Here is a 21533-nt window from a genome sequence, read left to right on the forward strand (position 1 = left end):
AGCATTGAGAACATTGTTTGTGTACCCAGAGTTTACTAAAAAGAGAGGTTTTGAACAACTCACCGTAGCTCTTGTTGTTTCCGGCTGCTACCATCTCGGCAGTCAAAACGAGTCGATATCAAAACAAGTAGCCACAGATTTAGTATATCCCTTGTGCACCGGTGTAGTTAAGGTGTAGAGCCCCTGGTGATACTTGGAGCAAAGTTTCATGTTGTGTCAAGCCTTCTTAGTGTTTTAAAAATAGCTATTTTGAGGCTAGCATAAAAGTGCCCCTAGCACTCCCATTCAAAAGGCCATTTGACCGAAAAACTAAAATACGGTAAATCTTAAAAGTGGCGCTTCCGTCCTAAATATGCTTTTAATAGAAAGTTTGACTCAGGTACATTCACAAAAAGACCCTAGGTTGCATTTTGGCGAGAGTTACACTTTAAGTTGTTACTGTGTAGGTCTCCAACCTGCAGTATCCCAAATATTTGTTTGTTCAAGAGACTTCAACCAGTTGATGAAAAAACCTGACAACAAGCTGTTTATCAGACTGGACCTGCTTTGGGTCATATCAACAGTAATTCCTCCCCCTGCAGATTACTTCTCTTGTGTTTTGAAGGTATGAATAATAACAAGTATGTTTGATGAATGGAAGCTGTAAGGTATTTTATAAACGGATCCAAGGGTTCAGAGTTAAGGGCCACGAATAAAACTATGTAGTATTCTGGTAAGAGACTTTCCAAAACGTAAGTACTTGACACCTATTTACACAAAAGACACGCAGTCATACATTCAAGATTGAACCTGAGACCTACAAGTAAGTCTTACAGTACATGATTAAGTAATGCTAACTTCAATTGCTGGATATTTACTAAACCAATGAAGTGAAATTAACAACTTAAGCACTGAGCTCAGGGGATATTTTAACTGTGGTTAATCATTATTTTAGCATCTTAAATATAGTTGTAACACCTCACTTTAGAGGGTCTTTAGCTGTGGAAATGTTTTATAGCAATTTGTTGGCTTATCCTTTTTAATATGTAGCAGCTGATATTACATGTAAACAATGACAAATGTCTTGAAATATGTGTAATAGCTGAATCCCTGGATACATAAAGATTGTACCAGATCTTGACTTTTTCACCTTTTTTAAATCTTTCTGGGAGTTCCTTGTCTCTATATACAATACAGTTGAGCTGAATCAGTTTCTGTCAGTGCTTTTGTCGTGAGCTCAGTGAACCATTTTGGAACCAAACACAACATCTTTAAATCTTGGCATATTTTATCCTAACTGTGATAGAAATCTCAATAAGGCACACATAACACACTCTTACTTTCCCCGTGTTACTCCACCATGAAACGGCGCTCTGCAGCCTGTTACATTAATCTGTATGTACTGTACATTACATCATAATGTGAATGATTTATAGTGCAAGCAGGTCATGAGTACTTTGACATACCTATCTTTTTTTTAAATAAAGCTGCCCATTATGTAAGGTTGTGTACTCGGGAGTTATGGTGTGGTTTGCACACATTACATATGGCGCAGAGCTGAAAAGCTGGTCATCCAAGGAGTCCGTCCCAGGAGTCAACACCAGTCGTTTTCATTTTTGCAGGTCTTACTCACTACACTCGATGGCTTTAAGAGTCCTTTTCCTCCATAACTGCTACAGTACAGTACATGTCCACACACGTTTCATTCCTCTGCCTCCATATTCCTACACATCAAACCTGGAGGAAATGAGCAAAAGTCAGCATCCGTGCAACATTTAAAAGGCACAATATATCTTATATATATATATATATATGTATACACACCGTATATATATAATTATCTTTTTTTTTTAAACAATATTAGTGCTTGCTTATTGTTTGTGTTTAGCGTTTGATTTGCCAATATGAATAAGTTTGTGCTTTTAGCAATTTAGCATTTTCTCAAGAAAATCCACTTGATAAATCCTTAATATACTGTATATGTTCCTTGTATTTTGTGGATTTAAAAAGTGGACATATTAAATAATTTCGAAATGGCCAACATTTTACTTTGTCCTGTCTCTTATGTAATGTAAACACAAGTGTTTTATGATAAAGAAAAACAAACTGGTTTTCCCCCGGTTCTTCCAAAGATGTTCTATCAAATCAATTAATTACCTAACCTCTTACATTAAATGCAAATGATCAAAAAGTCTAAAAGGAAGACATTCCAAGTTAAATAGAAATGCCATTTATTAATTTGCTACATTCTCATTCATTTTAAGACTAGTATGGATCATTTAAAAAATATGAAAGATAAATGACATCTCTGCTGAACTAAATTTGGGAAATGATACAATCTTTGGTGTATGACGGTGTTGACAAAACTAATACTGATCTCAAATCATTGATCCAAATGACCTATGGTTTGATAGCCAAAATCTCCCTTTCTTAAAAGTACAGTATATAGTTTTTGAAAGATTATGAGACCTGTTCTTGAGAATCACTGAATTACGTTGTGTGTGTGTGTGTGTGTGTGTGTGTGTGTGTGTGTGTGTGTGTGTGTGTGTGTGTGTGTGTCTGTGTGCGTGCAATCTTTTACCCTTGGTGTGTGTGCAGTGCTATCCATCAGGCTCTGTCTCAGCAAGCTCGTCACCACCTCAAGCTCCTCCTCGGCCTCCCGAACATTCGGGTCCAGCTGGAGGACTTCCTGGAGGTCACTGCTGGCCGACAGGTAGTCCTGGGAAGAAAAAAAAAAAAAAGAGTGGCTGGAAATTATCAAAAAATGAATGCACAAACCACAACAAATAATCCAACTGCTTCAAATAAATGACAGTGTGTGTTTATGATGTGGGAGTAACCTGTAAACCCTTATAAGCCAGGGCCCGTCTGTAGAAGGCTTTTTTGTTCCCCGGCTCCAGCTGTAATGCAGAGTCACAGTCCTGTCTGGCCGCTTCAAAGTGATTCAGTTTCAGGAGGCAAATGGCTCTAGAGAAGAGTAGAATAGGGTACAGGAGTCAGTGAACGCAGCATGTTCATTTCTATCATTCAGGATACTGCTACAGGTAATGCTAAGTTGTTTTGTAAGTTAAGGATTGGAGAGATGGATGATCGTGTGGTGCCCTCTACTGTTTTAACTATTATATAGTCCTTAAAGGAGACCAGCAAGTTTAAGAATCAATGTAATTATGTTACATCCTAAGCTTTGGTTTCTGTTTTTACAGTGTCTATACCTGTGCCTCTAAAGCACACAGTATTTTCTTCTAATTCTTCTAGTTTCTAGTTTTTGGGACTTTCGTGGTTTGTGTGTGCAGGTAAGAATTGAATGTGTACCTGTTTGTGTAGAGAGCACATTCATCAGGTTTTAATGCGACACATTCACTGTACTTTTCCAGAGCCTCCTGGAAGTGGCCTTTCTTGACCAGATCGTTGCCTTCCCGTTTCAGTAAAGTAAAGTGGGCATCTTTTCTGCTGACTGTGGACAGGAATTTGTAATTTAGCAACAGTTCAGTATTGAAACAGGTGAAAGAAAAAAAAGAAACACACTTTAGAACTACACTTTCTGTCTTCAGTTTCAATGGAGGTTATTATGGATATGTTGCACATATTGTTTGTCTTTCAAGAAGCTTTTCCCATCAGCCCAGTGCATAAACTTTTTGTAAGAGTGATCAATAAATCCATCAGCCTGTCAGCAGCAGTCTGAATGGACCAGAGGGGATGAGTGCTGTCCTGCCTGCTGAGCTCTCTGCTGTTTGGGGAAGTGGCTGGAGGGAGGGACAGAGAGGCACAATGTGACACCAAATGCCAACAAAATGGTATTTCAGTCTGATTGTCTGTAGAAGTTGTCTTATGGTATTTTATACTTTAAAGGCATAAACACTGACAACAAGCTGAACTACCCTCCATCTGTTTACCCAGCAACAGCAGTATGCTATTCAAAGATGAGCTGTCTATGTGCTATATTCATTAAGTGTTCATGTTGGTGTGTCTGGATTGGGTCAGGTGCTTTATCTGTCTAAGATTTAAGTTCTGTGTATGGAATTTTTAAGTAATGCATACAAATAAAGCTATTTATATTATACTGTATGTGTTTTATACCGGTATACTCAACATGTATATAAATATATTTCAATATATGATATGTGGAGCTTTCTGATCAGTGTAAGCAGGAGCAGCCTACAGGAAACCTGACCTGGATTGTTCCATTACAGCAGCGCTAGACTCGGTGTGGATCGCCTTCCCCTCTGCATTATTGATCTCACACACACACACACACACACACACACACACACACACACACACACACACACACACACACACACACACACACAATTTCCCAGCAGGAGAGCCTTCAACGGCTGCTCATCAGCGTTTCCACACTAATTCTCACTGTCCGACTTCTGCTGCTGCTGCTTTTCGATTTAAATTTTCCCACCCACATCAGGCAATTTTTTTAAGAAACAATTCTGTCCACGTATGAGGAAAAAAAACTAAAGGTGCCAGATTGCTTTTATGTCAGAAGAACTACTATGAAAACAAGTAAATGGCAGTACTACATAGTGATAGCTATAATCCTACAGAGTGTGAGTACGTGCGCTTGTGAATGGTTTAGGGGAAAGACTAGGAGGTTATAAATCCACTTAGCACATGTTTATATTTTAAATGTCCAGCTCCTCACTAAGCCAAGAGGAAGCAATGTCACTGACCTTCCTCCTGTGCAGCCCTGGCTGCTCGGGCTTGGGCTACTTCAGCGCTGATCGGTTTGTCTCTGTGTTGCTGCTGGACGGACAGAGGGACAGCGGGAATCTCTGGAAGATTCACTCTCCACTCAGGTCCGTCCTGCTCAATAAGCATCTTGGTGATCCTGGCAATGGACACAGAGAGTACAACATGCAGTGTGAGCACAGAAAGTGTTTTGTAATTAGCTACATTAATGCTGCAACTACTATAGGGTTCAGTCATTATTCATTTCACTTTTGACACATGTTCCTCTACTACTGTGAATGTCTCACTCATCCTTGTGGTTCAGATCAGAGGCGTCTCAAATCCATACTACACGCTAATTCTAAGCTTATTTTGAGTCTGTAGTGTATTCAGACTGTAGAAGTGACAAATAAAGTAAAACTAATTGTGGCTTGTGGTAAAACAGTGCCAGGAAAGCCACAGAAAAACAACACCCTTTTTGAAAAACATTTTTGGCTTCTGATTAGAAACATTTGAATACAAATGGGCAAGTATAGACATAGTATACAGTAGTATAGACCAGTGGTTCTCTCTGACATTACCCATCATACCTACCAAATACTCTAGCTGCTGATTCCAAGAGCAGCTATTTAGTGAAATCAACTTAAAATCAGTTTGGCTGAATGAAAAAGTGCAAACTGGGGCGACCTCTAGCTCACACAGTAAGAGTGTGCGCCCCATGTAGGCTGAGTCCTTGGCAGCGGCCCGGGTTCGAATCCAACCTGCGGCCCTATGCTGTGTGTCATCCCCTCTCTTTCTCTCCCCCTTTTCTGTCTATCCACTGTCACTATCGAATAAAGGGAAAAGCCCCAAAAAAGAATCTTTAAAAAAAAAAATTAACACCATTAAAGCCATTAACACCTGAACTCTCAGGTGTTAATGGCAAATTAATTAACTATTCAACCCTTATTAAATGCATATCGTTTAAAGTAACTGTAGATAAAACTGTCATAAAAAGAATGGTGTCTACAAAAATATCATAAGAATTATTTCTCTTCAGTGTGAGGATGGAACTTGCAGATACAGAAGAGAAAAACACAACAGCATTGAATAAACTCTAACCTTGAAACCTCTAGATTTCTTACAGACAACTTCTACAACTTGACAAGTTAAAGAAGCCACATTTAAGTAGCTACAGTTTATAACGTGTGGCTGTTTTCAGCTGACCTGTGGACTCTGTCGTGAGCCGCCTGCACCCCGGTGTCTATCTGCAGGACTGTCTTATAATCCACGTAGGCCTTTTTGTAGCGCTCCAGTGACTCATAGGCCATAGCTCTGCGCAACAGGGGCTTCAAGGAGTAGGGCTGCAGCTCCAAAGCCCTAAGAGGATCAGAGAGACGCAGAGACAGAGGATCAACGGTCTACACCTGCACACTGTGTCAACTGGGATGATCTGTAGCTCTCCATTCATAAACACGTGAGTGAGCATTTAGACACCACAAATAGTCACATAGTGTGTTTAAAGTTAAAAGGGTCAACTAAGAGTAAACTACAACTGAATAAAAAACCATAAAGAAATGATATGAAATAAAATACAAAATATTGTCAAAGTAGCAAAACAAGATGTAGACTGACCTTTTATAAAAGGATTTTTTAAATAAGTCTTTAGATTATTATAGGCATGTGAGCAAAGTAATGAACTGAGATCGATCTACTAATATACTGATACTTACCTCATACAAACTCAGCTGTTGAAATATTAAATATGTAATGTAATTTAACTAAAAAAAGACTAAAATCTTTCATTATGAGACAAAGGCCAAAAAAGTGGTCACTTCCGCTACTAGCATGACATAACTGAATCTCTGTCCCAGCTGTCGCCGGTTAAGCTGCATTGTGGGTCATGTAGGCGCCAAGTTTTAACAAGAAAGAAGAATGAGTGGAATAAAAAAAGACAATATCTCTGATAGTGCTACTTCAATTTATATTTTTTACTGTTTATCGTGAGCCTGACAAAGTTATAGCAGTGCAATGCTAAATTGGTGGAGAACTCTTTTATATCTGACTACATTGAAATGGACAAAGAAACATCTTTTAATGATCACAGACAGCCAGAAACACACATGCACAGAGCTGACACTTGTCACCTACTTGGTACAGTCCTGTATGCAGTCTGTGCTGTTTCCATCCTTCAGGAAACAGGCTGCTCTGTTGGAGTAGAGGATACACAGGTCTTCTGGACTATCAATGCCTGCAGGGGGACGAATACAACCCACTTATCTGAAAGACTTAATGCTGAAATAACACTCCAGTCATCTTTGATCTCAGTATATACAGGGGTAGGGACAGATTAGTACTAGTATTAGTGCTGTATTTTGTAACTAAAGAGAGAATAGGAAGACGGAAACAGGTCAATTTAAAGTGTTGAGTGTCCAGAGATGCTGAGGTCGTGCATGGTAGACAGATATATGGAGTCATTTTCTACTCTGTCCTTTCTCCTCTGAGCCTCCACTGCAGTTTCACAACCGCCAGCAGAGCATCAGTCATCATGTGCTGCTTCAGTGCCCACACACTGATGTCAACAATGTTGATACTCCTCTACATTTGTGTGGTTTTTTTTTTTAACAATACTAAAAAAAGACATAATCACACATTGTTTTCAGTGCTTTGCTTTGAGAGTCTCTCTGCTAAGTCTGCTATGAAATTAAGTCCTGTCAGCCGATCTCCAGTGCTGCAGAAAAAGCTTCTTTTGCCAGCTACAACAGTAAAAGTTGGCTAAGTGCTCTTGAAGGTGCAGTATGACATCCAATCTTACCTAAAAGCCCCCATGCCCCAGCACATGACTTCTATCTACGGTCAGCAGTGTTGTCTCATGCCAGTGCTGCATTCACAAATCACCAATGACGCCTCATGTCTCAGCTACAGTTTTTGGATGTTAGGCTAAAAACTTGTGATGACCAGTTCAATAAGCCACACAGGTGACAGATCTGAGAAGTGACCTGTACACATCCTGTACATTAATTATAATGTAGGATGATGTGCACTTGCATGCTGATTTGGTAAATAGAGGCTGCTATGCAGCATGACAAGCATAATGCATTCAAAATTGATATGGGATACTGTGGATTGTGGAGCCAAAAGACACTCTGAGTCAACTTGTATCTGATACCCTTACGAGGGCTAGTAAACAGATGCTAGAAGAGGCTGTCTGTCTGTCTCTGTGCCCACGATTTGTTGTTGTTTCTACATTGGTGACTTGACGGCAATCAGAAGCTGCTTTTAAAAATTTTCTTTCACCAAAAAACACAGACTGACACATTTTTACTCTAAAAATGATTTTAAACAGGTATAAGATAAAGTATGCAGTCACATTATCATTTAAGTTTTAAATGTACGACTCTTTACTAGAGTTAAAAAAAATAAAAAATAATGTATATCATTTTTTAAACAGAAATGCGAGAAATGCACTGATTTAATCTTCACTTGTGAAATTGTGTAATTTCTACAATTATAAACTGAACATCTTTGGGTGTTGGACTGTTGGTCAGACAATAATGTCTTGTGCTTTAAGAAATTGTATGGGACATTTTAACTATTTTCTGACATTTTACAGACCAAACAATTTATAGATTGAGAAAATAAGACCCACTCCCCTGTACTGTAATTTACTTTGACATAAGCTCTTATGTGGCATGCAGCTGTATTGCCAATGACAATTCCAATTCAGGTATTAGGTATATTGGTTGGACTGTATATTGTGTATGTCAACTTTAACAAATTTCCTTTTACAAATCTGAGAGATGTCTGAGAGTAAAATTCATTTTCTACCCTAAATTTGTCTAGTCAACAGAGGTGTTTCTCCTCAGATCAAATGCTGCTCATGAGGTGAATGCTCTAAAAAAATACACAAACTGTTCATATCTTCCCCACCTGCTTCAGCACATCCATCAATGGCCTGTGTGTACTTCTCCAAGGCTTCCCCAAACTGGCCATGTTTGAAGAGGTGGTTTCCTGCATTCTTGAGCCTGGCCAGGTGAGGAGGAAGGGCCCCAGCAGGGGCGTCCAGATAACTTGTATCCACTGCAGGGCTGCCCTGTTCCTGTTGTCCACCAGCAGGGCTGTTTTCTCTCTGAGTGCCATTGGCCGCCCCCTTCCCTGGAGCTCTTCGAGTCTGGGGCTTTTCCGCGCTGCCTCCACTACGGCTTCTCGTCCCGCTCCCTGCTGTGGCCTGAGGCGATCTACCTCCCCCTCCTCCGCTGCCCGGAGGCTTGTCCTGTGCGTTCCCCATAGCTGCACTCCCTCTGCAGTGTGTTCAAACTCTTCCTCCCTTCTTGCCTCTCCCTCTCACAGAGCTGCAGCTACATCTATCTAAGCCTAGCTGGGGATTTCTGTTGGAAACGCCCCCTGGATGAGATGTCAGATGTGATGTCACTGATGGGGGAAGTGCCACAGCAATGCAGTGCTGCAGTAGGACAGCTGCTCTGATGGGAGATTAGACTTCAGAGTAAAGGGCTCTGGTGGCTGGTGACACACAGGAACACAGACCAATATATTAAAAAACTAAATGACTATAAAACGGCCAGATACTGATGTATGTACAGATGTATGGCAATTTAAGGCAAATTAAGAGCAACCATATCTAATAATAGGAAAACAAGCAATTACAATTTTAATGATATATTTTTTTCATGCTTTTTTATTGTCATTGTTTAAGTGAAATTACACCTTGTCAAAACAAAAGCATTATTTTATTTCCGTTTATTCGTTTCATTATAAATTAATTTAATCTGGTTTTTACAAGATTATTAGATTAAAGACTATTAGAGGATAGGGAAGCAGAAAACCTACTTGTAACACTTTATTTTGTGTTTATTTTCTAATAAATTCCTAGGAAGTTTAGGTATAGCATAACATAGACAGGGAAAATGAAATTTTCTGTGTAAGAAAATGTCCTAATTCCAAGAAAATATTGATTCATTTACTATTACAAAGTATCTATAGTCTATATTCACAAATCACCAATGACGGCTCATGTCTCAGCTAGTTTTTGGATGTTAGGCTAAAAACTTGTGACATTGGTTTGTTTGAATTGATGTCAAGCCAAAAAGGTTGGAAGATCTTACAGCAACTGAATGATAACATTGTTATTTTACTCCTCCAATGATAGCGTATAAACCCTAAATATTAATTTAGGAGAACAGAGAACTGTACATATTCTTGTATCCATCTAGATTTTATCATAATTGCGGACTATTTGAGGGTATTAATGATATGTGGGTAAACTGATATTAAGGAAACGTGGGATCAAATGAGAAAAAAAAACCAACACAGTCAATCTTGTTTTTTTTAATAAACCAAAACCTTTCATCAATTACTCTTGGGTAAAAAACAGTACTATGTGTGTCAAAAAGAAAATGTTGAGCTTCAACCATATTTTGGAAATCTGTAGCCAGGCCTGGAGGTCAGAACATATGGAGTTGTTGATCTACATTATGTATATACATGGTCATACACTACAAAAATAGTACACAACAAAAATAATCAAAACAACTGCTCTCCTCTTCTTCATCGGGCATCAAAGACAACCACTGAAATCAAGGAGTCAAGGAAATGTACAGGTATTGTAGTACTCAGTTCATACATTTACTTTATATAAAAAGCCTTCTGCCATCACATAATATTACATTAAAGGTCCCATGGCATGACATTTTCACTTTATGAGGTTTTTTAACATTAATATGCGTTCCCCCAGCCTGACTATGGTCCCCCAGTGGCTAGAAATGGCGATAGGTGTAAACTGAGCCCTGGGTATCCTGCTCTGTCTTTGAGAAAATGAAAGCTCAGATGGGCCAATCTGGAATCTTGCTTCTTATGACGTATAAGGAGCAAGGTTACCTCCCTTTCTCTGCTTTGCCCGCCCAGAGAATTTGGCCCACCCATGAGAGAGACATCATGGCTTGCAAACAAGCTGTCAGTACCCGATCCGTACCGCCTGTAAGATCCGTTCTGCGCATGCGCATAATTACGTAGTAGAAAACTAACAATGTCCCTGTGCAATTTGTACCACGCATGCGTTGAAACACTTTACGACCAAACATCACAACTTTTTTATTAAATCTTTATTATACAATAGTCATAGCTACAAACAATCGAGACTTGTAGCGACGTCGATGTTGTGTTGTTTATGTTTTTACTTTTAATACTTCGTCTTGACTAATAACCATAGACTGTCTATTATTAATGCGATGAAATGTAAACGTACTTAAGTGTCCTTTTGAAGACGGGATGACAGCTCTTCCAGCCACCACTGTTGTATACCACTATAGTAGCTACATGCTAACGGCAGTACACATGTCATCTTAGCTGGCAATGTTGTTAAATTCTCCCAAATTCCGGGTCACATTCCTGCTGAAACATGTCCAATTGTGTAGTGTTTGGTTCAGAAGCCTTTATCTGCGATAGAAAGTGCTGCTTCGTTCTACTACAATCTAACGTTAGCATACTCATAGCTAACTATTGTAGCTGCATGCTAACGCGACATAGCGGAGCACATATAGCTAGCTATATATGTACGTATGTAGCAGGACTTTGTACCGTAAAAAATCACCAATAAAGGCTTCTAAACCAAATACAAACGCAGTAAAGTGACTGGAATTTGGGGTGAAATGTCCAGCATTGAGCTACATAATAGTTTGCTAGGAGTTAGCTGGTCTCTCACAGAGATCTCATTTGTAGCCCTGTTTTTACCTGATACTTTCATAGAAGTACAAACACATGAAGTGAGAGGTATACACATGCTTAAACTTTATTTAAAGCATGACTAACCTGAAGCAGGACGGAGTCATGACTTAAAACACCAAAGCAAGGCTTCTAGCTCAGGCTAGCTGGCGTTAGCAAATTACCTTCAAAGTTGCAAAGAAATGATGAAACGTAAAATTTGAAGCCTTTATTTAATTTGCTACATGGTGTTGTACTGGATGGCCGGACGACCCTCCGTATATCATTAACAGATACTTTAGGCAACTCCAGCCAACACCTTGTAAACTTCATCTCTGCCATCATAACGGTCTACTGTCACTGTCTAATGTTTTCTTCTGGTAACCAGAAATGTCCAAACATCCTTACGCCAATGCGTGCATAGAGCTGTGAAGTTTGCCGGTGTTCGCGCAAGTGTAGAACTGATCAGGCAGGGTCGTAAAACACGTTGAGTTTCTGCGCATGCGCTGAATTATGCGCATGCGCAGAGCGGATTTTACAGGCGGTACGGATCGGGTACTGACACAAGCAAAGTGGCAGTTGGTCAAGGCCACACTCCCACTCTCCACCTTGCCCACGCCCCCCCCCCCCCTCTCTCCTCCTCAATAGCTACAGACACAGAAATGGCACATACTAAGGAAAGCTCATTGTGGGACTGGCTCTAGTGGCTGTAATTCTGTACCAAGGCTGAATTTCGGGAAAGAGACTTCAGCTACAGTATTAGGGGACCACTAAGGTCTATATTAAAGCATCCAAAGAGCACCATGTCATGGGACCTTTAAAAGGATACATCTCTTTGTTCTCTTCTTGTACATTATCCTGTAGCCGCACTCTCTGCATCGGATTGGATCACGGGCCTTAATTTCATTTTCAGTGTGGCATTCTGCAAATAAAGAAAGGATATTACATAAAATATCCTATAGATTCAATAAACCAATAGAGCTAGACGATAATTGGTCAGACGGATATAAGCTTATTGCAGATATATCAGTATCTGTGTACATGTCAACTGATAAGAAATTGCAGCACAGAAATGCAAAACTAGGCTTGAGGTAGTTTAGAAACAGTCTACATTGCATATTTTGTTAACCAGAGAGCACAGACAAGTTGATTTTTTAACTGTAAAATTTCTCACTTAGTATGATTCCTTTTTTTAAAGATTACGATAAAATTGCAATGGTTGTTTAATTCTTGTGTGTTACAGTTGTCTCAAAACTCTAAAAAGAGAAGGCAAGATGGACTAGACACCTTGCTATTTGATTGGTATTCATTTATGCCCTTTGGGGCGGAACACATAATAATGCTTTCAAAAAGCAGCAGAATTTTGGCCATCAGTAAAGTACTAGTCTGACTCACCGGATGTAGACATGTTGGTATATGCCTGCCATTGGCCGCCTATTTCAGACATCATTCTCCTCCTCAAGACGATTGTGATTGGTTCAAAGACATACAAACAAGCCAAAACCAGTTTTCCCCTATCTCAGATAAGCGGTGGTGCAGCCAGACTTTTCTCCAGTGCTGTGGAGATAGGTCTGGCAATGCAAAACTAGTTAAGTACATACAGTACTGTTGACTCAGTTCTACGAGAACTGTGTGTAATTATAACGTATTATAAAACGGGTAGCTCAAATAAAGCAATCTGATTGGTTCATAGCCATGGTATAATAACCACATACCATGGCAATGACATAATACGTGTCCACAGGGAGCGTTATTTCCACGCTTCCCATTCAAAGCAGCGGCGCAATACATTCTAGTAGCGTCCAATCTTGATACGTTACTGTAGTACATTTCTTCATATGTTACTGCAGTACATTTATCTTATGACCGATACTATAAGAATGTATTGCCTAAATGAGACTGAAGACAGGACTGTCTTGTTAGCTTTATACCAAACTGTTTAATAACGGATGTTCTGTCACACAAAGTTTTAAAAGATGGTCACTCATTGCATGTGCATACCGTGGCCTAATTCCTTTAAGTACGCTCAAGTTGCCAACGTTCCACAGCAACCGCCTCGGTGTGTGCACGCAGCCATAAATCTATTTTAATTTGGAATGTAACTTTAAGTTAGCTACATGATCAACGTTTTATTAAAGTAATAGCTCACTTTAGTATACGGTAACATAAGTAGTTATGCAGTAACGTTACTAGCAGTGATAGAACAGTGATACCAAAGCAGCGCTGAGCATTAACGTTACAGAACAAAGTAATAACGTTAGGTCTGGTAAGCTAGCATCGTTAGCAGTAGTAACGGCTGTAGCAGCTGACTGTACAATTAACACAAACAATTTGCAGTGTACCTCCACATATGTAGATCATAGGCTGTTGTTTGGGCGGCTGCACATCTTTCGGTGGATCCATTTTTGTTTCTATAACAGACAGGAGAGGTAATGTTGACACAATCACATCTGTAACGTTATCGTCACAGCATGCTGACACAGAAACAGCATGGTGGTACCGACAGAATTAGCCTAAACCGCCATTAGCAGTAGGCGTAGTGAATAACAAAGGTATTTCATTAATCTCAGTACGAATGCAGTACGAATATAGTTAATATGAAATACACTAAATGAAAAGATAAAAAAATAACACAACTCACTGTTTTAACACGCCAACTGTTTACCTCATCGCACACACACTGATACCTACGCAGAACCGCCGTCCACCTCAAAGCAAAGTGGTTTGTGATTGGTCAGAAGATACTCCGTCACATTTGGCATAGCTAGTTTCCCTTTTTGCCAGACAACGCAAATAATGTGAATAACGTTATATGACAGATTCCTTCGTATACAATCGTGTTTGTGGTTTATTTATTTAAGGTTGTTCATTGTTTTTATTTTTCTAAGGACAGTAGCTAGCTAGTTGTTATGTTTTTGTTTTGCACTCCGGTCAAACAGGGGGCGCTGTGAAAAATTGTGTGTCCCCAAACGGTCCATCATCTAGCTAGCTAACGAGCAGTCAGCTAGTGGCCCTCCACTAGTTTTTGACAACAACGACTCTGTCGACAATGTTCTCATCTTGACTATTGGCCCCATAACTGCCAATACTTACTATAAGTCCGTTGACTTTTTATTCTTTGAAGTTATACACCATGGAGCCGTCTGCGCCCAAAAGGTTTGTGTACTTCCGACTAGTCTTAAACCAAGCTATTGCCTAGCTAGTTAGTTCGTTAGCTTAAAGGCTAATAGGCCTTTCAGACCAAACGCAGTTTGCGCAGCGGCAAAAAACGTCGTGGCGCGGCGCAAGTCTTTGGAAACAATGGGGTTCGGACTCAGAGCGCAGCGGTGCCGTTGCCGCGTTGGGTCTAAAACGTAGGCGGCAGGTAACGTTAGCTGTCGCATTGCTAGCTTTATGCTAACTTAGTTAGTTTGACCAATTTTCTGTCAAACCTTCTAACGTTACTCAGTTAAGACGAGTAAATGGTTTTAGAGGTCATTCTTGACCAAAATAGCAAGTCCTGTGTTAAAGCTTCTAATTGCTTTGTAGCTTTTTTCGTAGTTGGGTAACTCCGTCAGTGCCTTTTTAGGGAGCATTTTGATCTGGCTACGGTATTATTTGGACATGAAGTACAAAACAATGGATTGTGTGTGAGTTGAAACAATCTAACAAAACTCTTGTAAAACAAATGATATCCTTGGCAACCATTTAATGGCTAATTGGTGCTATTGTGATTCATGTGGTTGTCTTTCCAACTAAACGCTACAGGAGCTAATTTTCTTTGAAGATCATCTTTGACCCGAGAGGGAGAAAGAGCTGGTATCGATAACGTGGTATATTAAATGTAACGTTATCTAATTTGCAATGATATTAAATGGCTAGAAACTGCATAGCATTTGATTTCAGATGCTCCTATGGTATAGTGGTTTAGTTTGGTTTTCACTACTTGTTTTAGGCAGACTATTATACTGAAGTTACAATGTATCTGTTCCCTTTTCTTTCAGCAAGCTGAAAAAGCTGAGCGAAGACAGTTTGACCAAACAACCGGAGGAAGTGTTTGATGTTTTAGAGAAACTCGGTGAAGGGTAAGATGTTTGTGTCATGACTAACCTCGGTTTCCACTGTGTACCACTGACTGAAACTTTCTGTTTGTACTTGTCTGTACTTTTTAAGATGCTACTCATTTGCTGTGTAATGCATTTATTTGTTAATATTATCATGTATAAAATGCACTCTGGACATATAGTGTGTGTGTGTGTGTGTGTGTGTGTGTGTGTGTGTGTGTGTGTGTGTGTGTGTGTGTAGTTCCTATGGCAGCGTGTTCAAAGCCATCCATAAGGAGTCAGGCCAGGTGGTGGCCATCAAGCAGGTTCCTGTGGAGTCTGATCTGCAGGAGATCATCAAAGAGATTTCCATCATGCAGCAGTGTGACAGGTTAGTGGCGAACACAGCGCTCCCCATCGTATTTGCTTCCATAGTTTACTTTTCTCTAAGTTTGATTTACCAGAATGTTGGCTCCTGCAGCATGTACAGCTCTCTGATGTCTTGAGGTTTTTCACTTTTGCTGTTTTTGTTCTTAACAAAACTTTGTCTTCTCTTTTGATAACCACTCTTTTTTTGCATTTCCTTTTAGCCCTTACGTAGTGAAATACTATGGCAGCTACTTCAAGAACACAGACTTGTGGATTGTCATGGAGTACTGTGGAGCCGGCTCTGTCTCTGACATCATCAGACTGCGCAACAAGACGGTAGGGGGAGAGAGAGAGAGAGAATATTAAAATGTTATATTTTACTCTAAGCAGATTGTGGAAATGTATATCCTAGACTGATATAGTTTGACCAAGACATTGACATTAGCAAGACATTGCTTTTTAATACCTATAATGGTGATAAAACCTCAGTGGTCATTGCTGTAGACACTGACATAACGAATAAGGAAAATGTCCTGGTTGATTATGTCTGTGACTTTGCAAAAGTACTGATTACATGAAAAATACAATAAGTCACACTTGCGTTTGTCTAATTTCTTCGTTTGGATCCTATTTCATCTGTGTGTTTTCTTGCTCCTTTTTTTACAGTTGACTGAGGAAGAGATTGCCACTATCCTGAAGTCGACACTGAAGGGTCTTGAGTACCTTCACTTCATGAGGAAGATCCATCGGGACATCAAGGCAGGAAACATCCTCCTCAACACTGAGGGACATGCCAAACTGGCAGACTTTGGAGTTGCTGGACAACTAACGGTAACATTATCGCAGTTGTTTAAGGGCTTGTACTAGTGACAGCAAAGTGAATGGTCTTGGTAAACTTCCACTTGGAATGTATAATCTTTCACTAATTTTGTGAATCCATATTAAGTGATTTGAAAACTTCAAGTCCATAATGATGATACCGGCATTGTTTTTTCTCTGAAGGACACCATGGCAAAGAGAAACACTGTAATTGGTACTCCGTTCTGGATGGCCCCAGAGGTGATCCAGGAGATTGGCTACAATTGTGTGGCTGACATCTGGTCCCTCGGCATCACGTCCATAGAGATGGCAGAGGGCAAACCTCCCTATGCTGACATCCATCCCATGAGAGTGAGTGTAAAAATAGTTTGAAGAAGTGGGTGCTTAGACCCAATCCCTCAGATCTGAAGCAGGAGTTGGTAGAAGGTTTGGATTTGAGGTACCTATAGAACAAACAGCTGACATGATTCTTTCATGAATCCATGTCTTTGTTATTCCACCGGACTCTTTGAAACCTCTTTGTGTTCTTCCAGGCGATCTTCATGATCCCCACCAACCCTCCTCCCACGTTCAGGAAGCCAGAGCTTTGGTCAGATGACTTTACAGACTTTGTCAAGAAGTGTCTGGTCAAGAATCCAGAGCAGAGAGCAACCGCCACGCAGCTCCTACAGGTTGGAGGAAGGAAGGGGACACACACACACACACACACACAGATATAAACTTGTAAGAGTAGAACATCAACACCTAGGTGTATGCACTCAGAGAAACTGGTGTAGGAATATTTTTGCATAAGTATATGCAAGGGGTGAACAAAATAACATAGATGCTCCATTTGTGTTGACACCTTGTCAGAGAGCATCTGAGTCACTTAACATTCCCACAAAACTTTTATTTTTGTTCTTGTGGATGTCCAGCACCCATTTATCAGCCAGGCCAAGCCGGTCACAATCCTCAGAGACCTGATTACTGAAGCCATGGAGATGAAGGCCAAGAGGCAGCAGGAGCAGCAGAGAGAGCTGGAGGAGGAGGATGACAACTCTGTACGTAAGCTGAGATGTTTACATTAAACTTGACTTGATTAGAAGGCTATATTTTGAAGCTATATGACTAAATGTCCTCCAGGAGGAGGAGACAGAGGTGGACTCTCACACTATGGTGAAGTCAGGCTCAGAGGGTGCAGGAACCATGCGGGCCACCAGCACCATGAGTGATGGGGCACAGACCATGATTGAACACGGCAGCACCATGCTAGAGTCTGACCTGGGCACAATGGTCATCAACAGTGATGATGATGACGAGGAGGAGGAAGACCATGGATCAATGAGGAGTGAGCACACACATATGTTTATTCAGTTGTTGGGAGAAAGAGGATTGAAGTGTAATCTCATCCACACTATAAAACAGTTTTTTTCCCCATAAGTTAAATGAGGGCCTGAGCCAACAGTTAAGTGTCAGTGTTATTAGTTTTCGTGGTCTGTAAGATTGTCATAAACGGGTGAAGGTACAGCAAAATAGCAAAGTATTCACTAAGGAGACTATTCAGGTGTTGAAACACAACCCTCCTTTTCCTCCACAGGGCACGCCACCCCCCAGCAGCCAATACGTCCATCCTTCATGGACTATTTTGACAAGCAGGACTCCAACAAGGCAGCCCAGCAGCAGGAGAATTACAACCATAACCAGCCGCAGGAGCAGCCCGGCTACCACATCCAGTCCAAGAATGTCTTCCCTGACAATTGGAAGGTGCCTCAGGATGGAGACTTTGACTTTGTGAGTAACATCTACCATGAGCATGGATGGTACTGCTTTAATTAATGGGGTATGACCTAAAGGAATTAAACACCAGTGCCTCAGTGGTAAAAAAAATAAATACCAAAAGCGAAACAGTTCTTGCAATATTATTCTCAACAAGACACTAAATACAACTCATTCCTTCTCCATTGTTTGTCTGTTTCTTATTGTGTGCTGTTGATCAGCTGAAGAACCTGGACTTTGAGGAGCTGCAGCTGCGCCTGACTGCCTTGGATCCCATGATGGAGCGGGAGATTGAGGAGCTCAGGCAGCGCTACACCGCCAAGAGACAGCCCATCCTGGATGCCATGGATGCCAAGAAGAGACGACAACAGAACTTCTGAGTGCCCCTTCCTCTAGTCTTGGTTTCCCAAAGCCACCATCACCACAAAACTTACGTCCCATTGACTCAGAGGAACTAAGACGACCTTATTGTCTTTGTTGAAAACCCACTGTTGTTCTGACTGACTGCCAACTGCCTCTAAATGAAGTTGGATGCTTCTTTTACATCCATTTTGGCTCCTGGAATCTACACTTATCTGCCTTGTTTCTACACTATGTCTAGATGCTGTTCCTCCAACTCTTATATTTGTTTCTATGGTTCCTATAAAGTTGCCCTCCCATGAATAATACTACTAGGACTGCGGCCAAAGAGAGAACGGAGGCCTGGCTATTATACGCCTGAAAGTCACAACATTAATTTCTCCTTATCCAAATGAAATAACGTTTCATGTCACACAGAAAGCCCTTGGGGAATCCCCATCAACTCATAAGGAAGCCTCTCCTCTGGCAGTAGCAGCAGTATAATCACAGTGGTCAATGACAAGTGGTATTTCTTTTTCCCTCAGACTTTTTACTTTCAGTGTAAATATAATATAGAGCCTAGTTTGGAAATACCTGCAACAAAAAGCTGTGGAGGCTTGTCCATGACCAAAGACAATCAAGATGATGCTGATTAAGTTGAATGCCTTAAAATATTTAAAACCTGGTTTTAAAATAAGAAATGTAATATTACAACCAAGTCGCGAGCTGGTTAATTCCATTTCCTCACTTGGAGATGAGTTGGAAGTGGACTGTGGAAAGCTGCAAGAATGGACAGAAATGACGGAAATCATGTGGGTGGTGAAGAACGGATCATGCATGTTCTCATGGTGGACTTGAAAATTCAAAACATTATTCATTATTCTTAATTATCATTTATTTAACTATGTTGTTTTGGGGCTTCTTTTAAACATCCAGTGCACTGTCTGTATTGACTCCATGCATCTTGGTGTCTCTTAACACACCACTTACCCACTGCTCTTCATTAAGTTAAAATCTGAGCTGTTACTTGACAAAATGATCCACTTCACTCGAATTAAAACCAGAGTTGGCACCAAAATTCATTCCTAACTTTGAAAAAGCAAAGCATTCCAAAATACTGTGACTTTTATTTGAATGTCCCTGCCGTCTTTTAAAAACCCTGCAGATTTATTTCAGGTTCTAATTATGTTTTCTGTAATTGTTCCACACTATGATTGATTAACTTCAGATTCCAATATGACTTTCTAATATGCAAATCAGTGAAGAAGACGACCAGTGCTGGTCCTGTAAACTGACAAGTGACTATAAAAGACTCAAGTGACTGACTGATACTTGAGAAAAACCAAGCTGCTGCAGCTTGCATTAAGATTTTTTTAAGCAAATTTCCCTGCAGCCTATATCAATGTTTCAGCAGGTATGATAGAGAATGTGCTGTTTTTGCTTTCTCCAGTACAGTTTTCTGACATTTAGGTGCGACTGTTGATGAAGGAATGAAGATTTACACACGCTCATTATTTACACAAAACTGTCAGTGCAGTGATTGTTTGTTTTCCTTAAACAACTTGAAAGAAAATGTCATGTGTTTATCCTAAAAATATAAATATTGTCTGTTATCAGATTATCTCTGCTCTCAAATATTGATATAATTATTGGACTCAAATATCCATTGTCAGTTGGGCTTTATTTCCCAATTTTGAATGTTTAATTGAAAACTCTTGCTACTCTTCGTGAGAGAGAAACTTCTCTGTTGTGGTTGTTTAGTTTTGACATATTGAATTTACACATGTGCTAATATTGACCCTTTGAATGATTTTTAAAACTACATGTACAATATATCTGCAGGTTTCTGTTACATATGTTAATATGCAGTCTTGATGGTTCAGCCCCTACTTACTGCATATTAATTGACATTTTGATAATCCCATAGTCTTATGAATATACTTGTGTACACTATCCTATTTTAAACAACTGAATCCAAATTTCAATTAGTAATGTTTCTTTCGAATGATCAATCTGTATGTTGTTTTGTTTTTTTGTCTTATTATTTAACTGTTCTTTCACAGAAATCAACATTCTGGCCATGCATTGCTTTCATAAATTAAGTCTGCAGTCCATTGGCAATTTACACACAAGCATTCACAATTTATTTATTAAATGTGTTCAAAACTTTTTCTTTTTGTGACGCTGCTTTAAATCTGGTAGCTGATTTGGCTGTTAATATTTCTGCCTTTTGTCAAACATATGTGGCTTGATTTCTGTGTGTTTTAGACTGCATGTTTATAATTATGTTTGCTATTTAGTAGAATGCTATTGTATTAACTGCACAGGTAAGAGTACTGTTAATGTGGAAGATGGATTTTCAGCTTTAACAGAAACTATTTGCTCTGTACAATTTCATAAAAGCCCCGTTTGAAATGTGACATTGTAGAGAATCTGACAGTTATCTGAAATCACTTTTTGATATATATTATTTTGTTTTCATTTATTTCACTGTTATTTCCGCTATATAATACCTTCTGATTCTGACTTGAGGATGTAGAGTGGAATGTAAACATTTGTTTGAATCACCTAATTTATTATCTTTTGTTTGTAATACTTTATTTTGAAAAGGTGCAAGAAATAATAAAAGTTACTTATACTTAACCACAACTGCAGTGGAATGCTTTAATCTTAAATCTGAGTTTATAAAAGGAGACTTGAACCTACTCAATTGCAGTAGAAACCATCATGAATGACCACCTGTTGTACCGTTACTCTTCTACTAGGAACGCCGCTGTTTTCTGTTTGCACGCAGAAGCGCCTCCAAAACTATGCAGCGTTCTCTTGTTAACCGACATTACGGTAGACTTTACGGCAGCAACTCTTCCTGCT

The 21533-nt window shown here is 39.8% G+C and overlaps 2 protein-coding genes across 7 annotated transcripts in view; one reads left to right on the forward strand and one right to left on the reverse strand.

Annotated features, from left to right (window-relative positions):
- Positions 1-1448: 1448 nt before the first annotated feature.
- LOC144529081 (DNA-directed RNA polymerases I, II, and III subunit RPABC4) overlaps positions 1449-21533 on the reverse strand; it is a 55151-nt gene continuing 35066 nt past the window's right edge. The window contains exons 1-10 of one of the 5 annotated variants that reach the window (XM_078268020.1): positions 14000-14258; positions 13701-13769; positions 8572-9162; positions 6793-6892; positions 5869-6021; positions 4665-4822; positions 3292-3433; positions 2820-2946; positions 2561-2698; positions 1449-1716 (exon numbers count right to left, since the gene is read on the reverse strand). In XM_078268020.1, the coding sequence (XP_078124146.1) occupies positions 1711-1716; positions 2561-2698; positions 2820-2946; positions 3292-3433; positions 4665-4822; positions 5869-6021; positions 6793-6892; positions 8572-8929 (1182 nt within the window). In that variant the 5' untranslated portion in view covers positions 8930-9162; positions 13701-13769; positions 14000-14258 and the 3' untranslated portion in view covers positions 1449-1710. The other 4 variants (XM_078268021.1, XM_078268022.1, XM_078268024.1 and 1 more) reach the window with 4 other exon arrangements.
- stk3 (serine/threonine kinase 3 (STE20 homolog, yeast)) lies at positions 14339-21305 on the forward strand. Of its 2 annotated transcripts, none has more exons than XM_078268019.1 (11): positions 14339-14514; positions 15342-15422; positions 15643-15771; positions 15971-16085; positions 16416-16580; positions 16752-16919; positions 17102-17239; positions 17483-17608; positions 17691-17895; positions 18145-18338; positions 18545-21305. In XM_078268019.1, exons 1-11 carry the CDS (start codon positions 14492-14494, stop codon positions 18701-18703), a joined length of 1503 nt encoding a protein of 500 aa, XP_078124145.1. In that variant the 5' UTR covers positions 14339-14491; the 3' UTR covers positions 18704-21305. The 2 variants fall into 2 exon arrangements, with proteins under 2 accessions (XP_078124145.1, XP_078124144.1); XM_078268018.1 differs by lacking the exon at positions 14339-14514 and adding an exon at positions 14773-14987.

This window comes from Sander vitreus, chromosome 14 (genome assembly GCF_031162955.1).
Source record: "Sander vitreus isolate 19-12246 chromosome 14, sanVit1, whole genome shotgun sequence".
NCBI classification, from domain to species: domain Eukaryota; kingdom Metazoa; phylum Chordata; class Actinopteri; order Perciformes; family Percidae; genus Sander; species Sander vitreus.